The sequence below is a fragment of the Phaenicophaeus curvirostris genome, chromosome 1 (genome assembly GCF_032191515.1).
Source record: "Phaenicophaeus curvirostris isolate KB17595 chromosome 1, BPBGC_Pcur_1.0, whole genome shotgun sequence".
Classification (NCBI taxonomy): Eukaryota; Metazoa; Chordata; class Aves; order Cuculiformes; family Cuculidae; genus Phaenicophaeus; species Phaenicophaeus curvirostris.
This window is the reverse complement of record NC_091392.1, coordinates 151,026,259-151,039,189: the sequence shown is the minus strand read 5'-3', so window position 1 is coordinate 151,039,189 and position 12,931 is coordinate 151,026,259. Positions and strand designations below refer to the sequence as shown.

At 43.0% G+C, this 12,931-nt stretch overlaps 1 protein-coding gene across 1 annotated transcript; it reads left to right on the top strand.

Annotated features, from left to right (window-relative positions):
* The first annotated feature begins 2,624 nt into the window (after positions 1–2,624).
* Positions 2,625–6,153, top strand: SLITRK1 (SLIT and NTRK like family member 1). The gene has a single exon (XM_069849987.1). The coding sequence runs from the start codon at positions 2,756–2,758 to the stop codon at positions 4,832–4,834; it is 2,079 nt and encodes a 692-aa protein (XP_069706088.1). The 5' UTR covers positions 2,625–2,755; the 3' UTR covers positions 4,835–6,153.
* The last annotated feature ends 6,778 nt before the right edge of the window (positions 6,154–12,931 follow it).

The following is a 12,931-nucleotide window of genomic DNA, read 5'->3' as shown; positions in this document are numbered from 1 at the left end:
GCTCCCCTTGCACTTCGAGGCTACAATTTTTGATCCTCGGATGGTTTCCAGCCAGCCTAGCACACAACCCTCCGCCCCCAGCATCATCGAGAGACAAAGTCAAAGAAACTGTCAGGAGAAATAAAATAATGCGCCTCAACGTGGCGCCAAGTTTCCTTTCCCTCTCTTTTTTTTTCTCCTAATGAAACCACTAATAAATTTCTTGTGGTGCTTTCTGTCTCAATGGCATTTTATCTCTTCTGGCCCGTTTGTAATTTATTGGGCAAGCTTTTTCAGGGCCAAGATTTCTCTCTTTTTGTCTGTTCCGTTTCCTCCTCCTGTCCCCTATCCTGTCCCCCGGCTCCCCCTCCCTCCATAGTCTCTGCCCATCATAACGAAGGCAAAGGCCAAATATTTGTCCTGGGGACCCAAAACGGCCACAGGCACTGTTGTAACTTGTCTGTGTTCTAATTACATTAATTTGATAAAATCATAGTCGGCAGGATGTGTAATTTACTTGCAAGCGGCAGCCAGGGAAAAGCTTTGACCAAATTAGCATGCCGCCGGGGCCAGGGGCTGCAGGCTCCATATGGCTCCCTTGCCTTCCCTATAAATAATCCTCCTGCAGCCCATCCCCGCGGTTACACCCCCACCGCCCCCCTCCCCATCCCTACCAGTATGCCGCAAAGTTCACCAGCGGCGCCGGGCAGGAAAGGTTCAGCCTCGGGATGCAGGAGGCATCCAGAGGCTGGGCTACCCCTCCCGCCTCCGACCGCCCCCCATCTCCCCTTTCCTTTTTCCTTCCCCTTCTCCTCCCCCTCCTCCCCGTCCTCCTCCTCCCCCTCAGCGCGATTTGACAAGGCAAGGGGAAAACGCGAGTTTCCTACTTGCACCACCAGAGGTGCAACTGGTTCTTCGGTCGTAGGCATCTGAAACCCGTCCAAATGATGCAGAAACTTTTGTATGCTTGGCTCCTTTCCTTAAGGCCAGGCGCTGGTCCTTCCACTGTGTAATCCCTTTTGTCAGAAGGGTGGGAGATGGGATGGGCGGCTGGGAGGATGGGGGTAGAAAAGGGGAAGGGGATGAGAGAAACAGGTGTTGTATTTCCACAGAGAGGATATTAGAAGCATCCCTAGAGAAACAGTTGTTCACGTACATGCTTGCATCTCTAGATTTTTATATAGAGAGAGGGATGTCAAGATGCACAACTGTCAGTTTCAGCCCTCTCCGCCCCTCCTTAAGGGAGACATTATACTCTGTGGGAACAGGTAGCGGGAATTGCTAACAGTGCAGCAATCCTCTCCTCCCTACCCCCATTCTCCTCTAAGATAATTTAAATTGTGACAGATATATATATATAAAATGCAATAATCCACGGTTCAACATTGCATAGAGAACAGCAGCAAAGGAAGAAATCCGGCATCAAACACCATAGACTGCAGGGGAGGAAGAAATGCGTTTAAGGCAACGCTAAAAATGGCGTGCAGAATAATTACCTCAAATTGTCATCTGCTTGACACCCTGACACTAATTCTGTTCAAGCCATTGGGAAACGCATTAAAGCAAACCCACCTTCCTCGCCTGCTCCTGCAGGTGCGAGTGAGTGTGTGAACGGGGGCAATAGGGAACGGGTCGGAAGAAGGGGAATGCTAAACTTTCCATCTTAAAAGAAAAGAAATAAATTAAATAATCAATTTAGGAGAAAGCATCTAAATAGATCGACAGCTTTAATGCCAACGTTTTTAACGCTTGCCCTGTACGCGGATCGATTTTTTTTTTTTTTTTCTCCAGCATTCCCTCAGCAGATGGATTTTTGCCACTGCAGCTCAGCAGAGGGTGTCAGATCTTTCAGAGTGCACCAGGTTGAAACGAGCAGAGCCTCTTAGCAACTCTCCCTCCGCGTGCATGTGAGTGCGTGTGCCGGCGTGCGGCTCGGCGGCGGCGGAAGGAACAGGGAAGGAGCGCGAGCGCGCGAGCGAGGCGGGGGGCTCGGCGGCCGGCGGGGCTCGGCGAGAGGCGCGGAGCGGGCGGGCGGGCGGGCGGCCCCGGCCCCGGGCGGGGGCTCCGGGGCGGGGGGGGGGGGGGGGGACATGGGCGGCCGCGCGCCGCAGAGGGGGCAGGGGCCGCGCGGCGCCGGGGGCTCGGCGGCCGGCAGCGCCTAGGCTGGGTCGCGCTTTCAGCACCGGGGGCGCTGGACAGCGCCCGGCGGGCGGCGGCGGGTGAGGAGCGCGGCTCCCGCGGCCGCGCGGCAAGGTCAGCGCGCGCGCGGCGCAGCCTCCGCGGCCAGCGCCGCGCTCCCCGCCGCGCCCCCCCTGACATGCGGCGGCGGCCGCCGGCCAGCAGCACCGCGCCGCGGACCTCCGCTTAGCCGCCCGGCAGGCGTCAGGGAGGGGGATCGGCGAGGGGGATTCTTTTTTTTACCTTCTACTTTTTTTCTTTTTTTTTTCTTTTTTTTTTTTTTTTTTTTTTTTTTTGCGTGCCTTGCAGTACGTGCCTGGATAGTTTGTGGATATAATTATTGACTGGAATCTGGGCTGTTGCGGTTGTACGTGTTGGGGGGGGAAGAGGGAGAAAGGAGAAAAGACAGCATTCCCCCCCACCGTCCGTCGACCCTTCCTGCTCCCCATCCCCAAATTTTTTTATTTTTTTTTTTCCTCCTCCTTTGGTGGCGGTTCGGACATTTCATGTATTGAATGAACTGAAATTGCTTTCCGTGTGAGGAGGATGGTTGCTTTTACTTTGTGATGAGATCGGGAATGAATTGCTCGGTTTAAAAATGCTGCTTTGGATTCTGTTGCTGGAGGCGTCTCTTTGTTTTGCTGCTGGAAACGTTACAGGGGACGTTTGCAAAGAGAAGATCTGTGCCTGCAACGAGATAGAAGGGGATTTGCACGTAGACTGTGAGAAAAAGGGATTTACCAGCCTGCAACATTTCACCGCCCCAACTTCCCAGTTTTACCATTTATTCCTGCATGGAAATTCCCTGACTCGACTTTTCCCTAATGAGTTTGCTAACTTTTACAATGCAGTCAGTTTGCACATGGAAAACAACGGTTTGCATGAGATTGTTCCTGGGGCTTTTCTTGGGCTGCAGCTGGTGAAACGCTTGCACATTAACAACAACAAGATCAAATCGTTCAGGAAGCAGACTTTCCTGGGGCTGGACGATCTGGAATACCTCCAGGCAGATTTTAATCTATTGCGGGATATTGACCCGGGAGCGTTTAGGGACTTAAACAAGCTAGAGGTGCTGATTTTAAATGACAATCTCATCAGCACCTTGCCCCCCAACGTGTTTCAGTATGTGCCGATCACCCATCTCGACCTCCGGGGAAACCGTCTTAAAACCTTGCCTTATGAGGAGGTCCTGGAGCAGATTCCAGGCATTGCTGAAATCCTGCTGGAGGATAACCCCTGGGACTGCACTTGTGATCTCCTGTCATTGAAGGAATGGCTGGAAAACATACCCAAAAATGCTTTGATCGGCAGAGTGGTTTGTGAGGCTCCTACTAGGTTGCAGGGCAAAGATTTAAATGAGACCACTGAGCAAGAGCTCTGCAAAAAGAACAGAGTGGATTCTAGCCTCGCTGCTCCCCCTGCTGAAGAAGAAACCTGCGATCCTGGTCCCATTCCAACTCCCTTTAAAATACATGGCAAAGAAGACCCCTCCACACCAGGATCTGCTCCAAATGGAGGTACAAAAATTCCTGTAAACTGGCAAATCAAGACCAGACCTACTGCTGCTGTGTCGACAGTCAGCGTGAAAAGCAAGCTCTCGGCTACGGTCTCCTGCCCACAGATCTGCAGCTGTGATCAGATCCCTGGCTCGGGTTTAAAGGTTAATTGCAATGACAGGAATGTGAGCAGTTTGGTGGATTTGAAGCCCAAGCCATCCAATGTACAGGAGCTGTTTCTGAGAGACAACAAAATACACACCATCAGGAAATCCCACTTTCTGGATTACCGGAAACTTAATTTACTCGATCTGGGCAACAACAACATTGCTACTGTCGAGAACAACACCTTCAAGAATCTCTTTGATCTCCGATGGCTCTACATGGATAGCAACTACCTAGATACCCTGTCCCGGGAGAAATTCACTGGGCTGCAGAACCTGGAGTATCTGAACGTGGAGTTTAATGGAATCCAGCTGATCATGCCAGGCACCTTCAATGCAATGCCTAAACTGAGAGTCCTCATCCTCAACAACAACTTGCTGAGATCTCTCCCAGTAGATGTGTTTGCTGGGGTCTCGCTTTCCAAGCTGAGCATACACAACAATTATTTCATGTACCTCCCAGTGGCAGGGGTGCTGGACCAGCTCACCTCCATCACCCAGATTGACCTGCACGGCAACCCGTGGGACTGTACTTGCCCTATTGTGCCTTTCAAACAGTGGGCAGAGATGCTGCGCCCCAAGGTGATTATGAGTGACCTAAGGTGTGAGTCCCCTGAAGATTTCTTCAAGGAGGATTTTGAGTCTCTTTCCAATGATGTGATTTGCCCTCAGTTAAAAATCTCACCCACATTAACTTCTACTAACAAAAACAGCACTGGGTTGACAGAGACAGGTACTCACTCCAATTCCTACTTGGAGACCAGCCGGGTCTCTATTTCGGTGCTGGTGCCAGGGCTCCTGCTGGTTTTCGTGACCTCTGCCTTCACGGTGGTTGGCATGCTGGTGTTCATCCTGAGGAACAGAAAGAGGTCCAAGAGGAGGGACGCCAACTCCTCTGCATCTGAGATCAACTCTTTGCAAACAGTTTGCGACTCATCTTACTGGCACAACGGGCCCTACAGCACCGATGGGGCCCACAGGGTTTATGACTGCGGCTCACACTCCTTGTCAGACTGAGGTGGTGGTTGGGAGGGGGTGGCCGCTACCCGGGATTGGCCCTTCGCGCTCTGGCTGGTGGGGCAGCAAACGCCAGTCAGGGACTGCTCTGCATCTCGACTACCTTCTGTGAGAAACAAAAAACACACAAGCACGCCTGCCCGCCCCTCCTCATGACCCCCATAGTAAGCACCGAGGCCCAGTGGGTGGCAGGGGGAGTCTGGTGCTGGGGTGCATCCGCGCAACTCCGCACAGCCTGGCACGATGGGTGCATCCGCCACCTGCACGTGGCTGGAGCAGTAACGAACAAGCGAGGACCCACTTCCTCCAGCTCCAGCAGGGCGAAACACAGATCTTGGGCTCGTTGGGCTTTTTTGTTCTATTGTGATGGGGTTTGTTTTGGTTTTTTTGCCCTCCTCCCCCATGGACTGAACCCTTTCCAAGAGGCTGGGAAGAGGAGGGGGGCAGAGGAAAGGCTGGTGTCAGCCTCCTCTTGACAGCAGAGCAGGAGTGGAAAGTTGCACGAAGGCATGAATGTAATGTAAATAAATGACTCCAACTCGAAATAAAGAGACACATGGAAAAAAAAAAAAAAAGTGCTGCATGGCTCGCATGGATACAACGCACCCCAGGGACGCTCCAGCCACCGACTGGAAGCAGCGTCTAGTTCACACCATCATCCCTCTTACCTGATAAGTCCCTTCGTATCAAACCTTCTATATACAAAATACAGTATAATAATAAAAAGTGCCATTTCGCCATTTTTTTGTGTGATCAATAGGCAGTAGAGATCGTACTTTTACTGTGGAAAAAAAATGTAAAGGTTTTATTTAAGACATAGTTGCATGAATATTCTCACCGAGTTTTTTTTTCTATTTTTCTCTTGAGGCGGGAATTACTTTCTTGGGAGAGCTTAGCTTTGTTGATGGTGGGTTGTGTTTCTTTTCTGGGGGGTGGGGGCGAGGCTTTGATTTTGTTTTCTCTCTTCTTTTTCAAAATACATATTCAGTATTGCCTTTCCATCTGAATGTAAAAATTAGTACCCTTGATTTCTATTATGGTAACAGTGTAAACATTAAAAAAAGAAAAAAATTCCAAGGCAGTTAAGCATGACCAATTAATGTCACTCTAGTGCTTAGGCTGCAAAGTTTAATGGTAGAAAATTCTGTGCTGTTGTAAATCTTACTATAACTTGATGAAACCAGAACTGAGGAAGCAAGTGAAACTTACTAATTCTATTTGAGGATTTTATAATGGCATATTTTTTCAGTATTAAAGTGAAAATGTTTTCAACTCTGGGTCTTTACCATTTTTCCAGCATCAGTTCTTGGAAGTGGGTTATTTTGGGTTTAGGGGACAGAGCCTCCTTTCAGTGCTCTGTGTGTGTGTGTTTCTCTCCTTCCCTTCCTCTCTCTCATTCATTCATGGACAGAAGCACAAACACCCTTCCCTCACCCCTTCCCCGATGTAAATAACACGAAGAAGTTTCCTGCCCCCTTCCCCCCTCCCTTGATTCTTTTTTTTTTTTTTTTATATAATGCGGCAGTGAAGCCCTTTATTAATACTGTGAATCTCTCGCTGCTGCCGCTGCTGCCACCGCCTCTGCTGCACACACTGCAGATATATTAGGGATGTTAGTGGGATTTTGATTTAATTGACTCTGCCTAGCTTGGTCTCATTAAGCCACAGCCGGATTTCACTGGTCAGCACTTCAGGCCCATAGGCATCTTTCCGGGCTGCCGTTGAGGCAGAGCTGCTGTGGGCGACTGGGCTCCAAGAGCTGCTGCAAGTGGGAAAACTAATTAGCAAAAGGACCTTTCCCATCCTGCTCTGTGTAGCTGCACCCTTTGATATTACATGCTGAAAAAAACCACAGTGCAGTGCTGCAGTTGGACTTCAGGCAGGTCGCATTTGATCCCATTCCTGTATGGGAAAGTGCCAATAAACTCAGTAAAGCCTGTGAAGGAGAAAGCCCCTGAAAATCACTTGTAACTCACAGCTCAAGTCCCAGTGGAGATACGGAGAATTTCAGTCACGTTGCTTCTGGCTTTCTCCAGGCAGAGAATCCTTTTAAAGAGTAAAACACCGTAAGGTACTTGCTGAACTTCAAATACTTATTCGGTTTGCTTTATAGAAAATTCCCACCTTTGGGTTATGCAAGGAGAAAACAGACATAAAAACACACATATTGCAACAGATACACTTTTGAAAATGAGGCAGAAGCCTGATGCTGGATATTCAGTAAGTATTAAATGAGGGGAATAGATCATTCCTCTAGAATCCTTTATCACTGTGGAAAGGTCTGCAGTCTCCTAGAAAATACCTTGAAGTTTGGTTGTATAGCTCTGTAAACAGGATGGCCTGCTTAACTGTAAAATCCATTCCTATTTTGAGGTCCTTCTTTATCCCCCTTGCTTCTTTGTTAGACTGATTGTTCTGCCAGGACATTCCATGTAAGACAAAGTGATGGCAGCAGAGGCACTAGTTTGCCATTGTGCATTGTGCAATCTACCAGAGTGAGAAGAAAAAGAAAATGCCAGTGTATGAGCCACTGTTTCTGTCTTAGGGAGGCCATCAACTTTAGCTTAGGCATAGTTCAAAAAAACATTTTAGAATAAGCCAGTGCAATCCTAGATGGCTACCTAAGCTGTGCTGCCTTCTCCACAACATTTTGGTGATAAAAGTAAAGAACTTAGTATATTGAGGATACATCCCATGCTAAAAAAAATTCATAGTTACACTACAAGCACTGTTATGGAAGTTAAGATAAATTAAAGATGTCAAATCACTGGCTGAGATCAGACATGCATGTATTCCAGAGATTATAACATGAAATATATGTAATTTTGATTTGTCATCTTTGAGAAGTAGCAAAATCTTTGGTTATTTATTCTCCTTAAAGTGCTAGTTCATTGGCACACTTAAATAGAAATGTCAGTTCAATTGAAGTGTTGAAATTATGCATTTATCAACCTGTTCCTAGGTTGGCTTTGGGGGGAAATAACAAAATGACTGTTTCTATGTCGTTTTCTGATTTTAGCACTCACGTGATTCTTTCTTCCATCTTTCAGACACTTGCTCTTAAAACACATAACTCACCTAAATCTCTGAAATTATATCCTTACCAGGCTTGGAATTACAATATTAATCTTATTTGCATGTTTAGAACTTCCAAGGTTCTTTTTATCAAAACAAAGCCCCCAACCAAAGACAAAAATAAGAGAAAGAAAAGGGATGATTGAGGATGTATTGAAGGAGAGTGAAGTGCAAATATGTTAAATATGTTTAGCTGTGCAGTATTAACAGCAACAGTGAAACAATTAAATGTTTTATTCAGTTTGATAAACCTAGCTATTGTGATACTGCTTTTAACATTGGCAGCCTACATAATGTTTATGTTGTGTCATAATGTGTATTTTTTTCTGTTAACTTAAGAATTATTTGTAATTTAAGGCATATCATATGTCATATAAAGTTATTTCTTTCTTCTTCTTAATCATCATATTAAAGACATTTCTGCTGTGTCAGAAAGGACAGACAGGAATTGAAGAGATATTTTGTTTTATTAAATAAAAAAAGTATTTTTTTTCCTGCTGACACTTCAACTATGAATAGTCTAGAATTTAAACTGTTGCCATAGAAATATATGCCTGTATGCACGCTAGCCTCTTGCTATTACAGAAGACTGAATCAAACTATAGGAGCAACCGGATAAAAGTTTAAACTAATACTCATACATGATAAGCATTATTTTGAGCTGAAGTGTATTGTTGGAACTGCACAGGAATGTGTTATTATATTGCTTTACTAGACTGTTGTGCCAGGTTGTTTTATAACTTTAGTGCAGTTACATTGAAAATACAGTGTTTCAAACTGAAATGATGCTATTTTTTTTTTTTTTTATTTTAGAAAGCAGGGGATCAGATATTAACTAATGCACAGAAAAAGGCTCTGTGTACTAGTCTTTACTCTGGTAGAACAGCCATTAAGTACAAAAGTACAAAAGGTGAATGTTTTATGCTTTTTTAAACTGATGGTAAAACTCATTAGGGTGAAAGTTAGGGCAGCAAGAAGATACAAAATATAAAATACTCCTCCTTCCCAACAGAATAATCTCTGGTTTCCTTTACTCACCCGAAGTTCTGCAGCTCACCAAAATATAAGTAGCTCTTAGTAAAGAGGCAACCTCTTTCTCTTTGTATTTTTGTCAGTGGCTTCTTCAGTTGCAAAACGCAAGATTTTGTGGCAGAGGTTAGTGTAGTTTATGCATTTGGATCAATCAGAGTGGCTTTGTCTACGTATTTATTCATGAGAGATCAAGAATAAGCATTCTTAGGTGATTGTAGAGTTCAGTAGGTAGATCCCTTTGTCTTTAGAAAACTTTCCATAGGTACATATGTAAAGTAGGGCAATTTCTGTGGCCGAATCTTACTCCATGTGTTTATGCAGTTAAAATTTATGGGAAGTCTGTGAGTTATAGTACAGAAATTTCCAGGCAATGTTCAGGACTTCTGAGCTGGCTGCTGCTTAAGTACTCTTCTTTTTTGTGTGTGTTTGGGAACAAGTCGGAAAGTGAAGAATTCATGGGTTTTGTTGGTGAGCTGTGGTTGGCATAATGTATAGAATTTTTGAACTGTGTTAGGAATATGGAAATGGCCAGTCAAAATCACAAAAATCTTTTTTATTCTCTTCACTTTTTCCTAAACAGTAAAATAGTAACGCTGGGAAAAATGTGGACTAAAAAAGTGTTGCAAGTATTGTATTATATTACATTACCTTAACTTACCTTACATTCATTATGATTATTTGTAGCAATAATACCTTAATGGGTTAATTTGTAACAGAAAATTATATTCAACATAATTATCAGACATTTTTCGGAAACTTTTATAGCATTATCTTATAGGTGGAATAATATAAATGTGGTCCATCAGTATTACTTCTCCAAGATTTATTACCAGGTCAATTGGCATATTGTTGTGCTGAATAATTTATTAGCTAAAGTCTCTGAATCAATTTCTGTGCGTATTTCTTAAATATATTCTTCAGTTAAGTCTGAGAGGAACAAAGTCAGAAGAAATTCCCAAAAGGAATTCAGAGTTTTCTGAATCAAACACTTGTAGGCTGACTGAAATTTGGTATTGGAGGAAAGAATGGACAGAAAAAGCCCATTGTAGAAGACGCTGACCTGACCATAAGTGAATGACTGCTTTAGGTGTCATTGTTTTAGTGGTATCAGTGGGCCAAAGCAGTGTAGCTTTTGGCCTGTAGGTCTATCAATGCAATCAGAACTCCTTTTCAAGCCCTTTCCTTTTCCATTAGGTAGAAAGATTGACCCTCTTCAGATAGTTACCAACTAAGTCAGTGGAACAAATCCTCTTAGCTATTGATGACTTTTATTGATGTCATGACTGTTCAGACACATCACTTAAACTTTGGTCCTCAAAACATGTTTAAGCATGGGTTGTCATGCTTGTTTTATCTTTACTGTTCCTGAATCAACTGCAGTTCTTTTGCAAGTGAGAATTTTAGCAGGCAAGGTTACGATAAAATGTGACTTCAGGAAAAAAAAGGAATAGGAAGATAATGGTTCCTTTTCCTTTAAATGAGAGATCAGATAGGAAAGATGGTCTGCAATGAAAACTTTGAAGACCAATGGAAAATGAAATTCAGAACAGCTATGAAAAAATTATGAAACAGTATAGTCTGGTGGAAAAAAATATGAAATTTGACTCATTTTCTGGGTTACTGTGTAACCTAGAATGCAGGGTGTATTTGTCTCACTTACCCTGATGGGCTTGAATGAGCTGCTCTACCACAAACCAGTTGTGCCCTAAGAGGTAACCTGGAATATCTGAGATGTGTGCTTGAGGCTGGTAGATACAATATATGGCCTAGGGCACACTCATATTTCTGGAGTGGCAGCTGGAACCATTAAGTGGGATATATTAACACATTCCAAATAGGAGCAGACACCCGTGTGGGAAAAACTGAACTGAACTCTGGATCTGCCTGACAAGCTGGTGGTTTGATTCACTTGGTCCACATAAGAAATTTGAATTACCTTTGAATCTGAGCATAGTGCTGACAGAAAAGACTCAAGGCTTGCAGGACATACAGTTAGCAGGTGCTTAAGCAAGGTACTTTCAGATATTATGAATGGCATTGCATGTCTATGAATGGGCAGAGGAGTTGAATCCTAAACTCAGCTCAGTTATATTCACCTGCACTGTAGATAATTAAAGGCACAGGAGAATTAAACCAAACCCTTGAAATTATACAAAATAAATGGTATAAAATATGACAACTAATCTTTAGAAGTTGACACTTATTGTTTAAAGGGTATTAATTAGGTCAGAAATATCTCACACACTTTCCCAGTCTGTTTTCTTAACTTGGATTTTATTGTTGTCTTTTCAGACAAAATCTCTTTGATTTTGGAATTACATCCTAATCATTGCTTTTGGATGGGTTTCCTGTTTCAGCTCATGCCTTTAGAAATGTCTCTAACACATAATAACTATAATAGAAACATCATAAAGTAGAAGGCTCAGGAAACAAAAATGTAACAACAACAAAAAAATCCTGACAGTTATTGCTGCTACCATAGTAGTAAATAACTGGTTCTTGAGTCAAGCTTGAAATATAAACGAGGAATAAAATACTCCAGGGTTGTAGTCATTATTGAAGTCATTAAGATGGTCACAATGAGAAATAAATGCTAACACTTGATGAGAAAACACAGTGGAAAATGTTTCAGAAAAAATCTAGGTTATAAAAAGAAAATGCCAAACTGTAAGTGTTTTTTTACATGAGGACTGAAAAGGGAAAAATACAACTTAATTACGGACACATGGTAACAGCCTATTCACATGAGATCTTAAAAGGAAGACTGAAAGTAGAAAACAATTTAAGTGCACGATGCAGAATATATGGCTAGACCCTAGATATCATTATTTATATTGTGAGTAGACCTATCAAATTGCACAGGATAAATACGACCCAACAAAGTTTTATACTGGGCACTCCACAACCAATACGGACTTTCAGAGAGAAATGTAAAAATTTAAACTGGGTACAAGTGGAAAGAATGAAAGCATAAGGACGGTATATTTTTTCCACTGTTGCAGGTCAGGAAGAAAACGTTTCTGGTTATAAGAAGTATTTTATGAGGTATCTTTATTGCAGAATTTTCTCTATTTTAATTAACTTGGTAAAAAAAAATTTGATAAGTGAGACCTATTCAAAACGTAAGCGTAGTACTAACTTTCTGGTATGTGGTGGAGATCAAGATAGTTGAAAAATAATTGTGTGAATGAAAAGATGATCCTTTCCTGGAAACATTCTTCAAATGGACACCTCTAAATCACTGAAATGGCAAAAATTTAAAACAATTTTTGGTTGCATTTTCACTGTTGCAATAATCTTATATCTTTATAAGAAATTATGTTCTTCGCCATGATATTGTGTGTGGCCAAGAATAGTAATATTAATAGCAGTAAAAATAATGATACCTTCCATGTTTAAAAGTTTTCTGTTTTCTTACTTCCTATGGAAAATTAAGATGCCTATATCCTGTAGAAAGAAAACCATCTAAGCCTATTTTCTCTCTCTGTATTATTTTTTTTGTCTTTTTGGTGATTTAATTTAGACATGCATATTTTTGAATATAAGAACATGATGCACAGACAAAATACGACAGTGTAAGAATAAACAAGGAATTCACTAAATACAGATCCTAGCCTGTGCAGATTTGCTGAAATGACTCAGGAAGAAGTACTGCAGGTCTGCACAGTAGACTGAAAGACATTCTGACATTGGCTAAAGGTGCCATGGGAGCAGGAAGCATGTACATTTTTGAAAGGCCTTTCTATGACTATGCCGCTGTTAAGGAAAGTTGATCTTAGTTAAGACACATAGAGATAAGACATAAGACAATAGTCCTCTGGAACAAACAAAAAAAAAGAGAAGGTATGTTTAGGATAATGATTAGACGGTTGATTTTGGCCTTATTTGGGCCTTCTATTCATCTCTTGTGAGACCTCATCTGGAGTACTGTGTCCAGTTCTAGAATCCGCAACATAAGAAGGATATGGAGCTGTAGGAATGGGTCCAGAG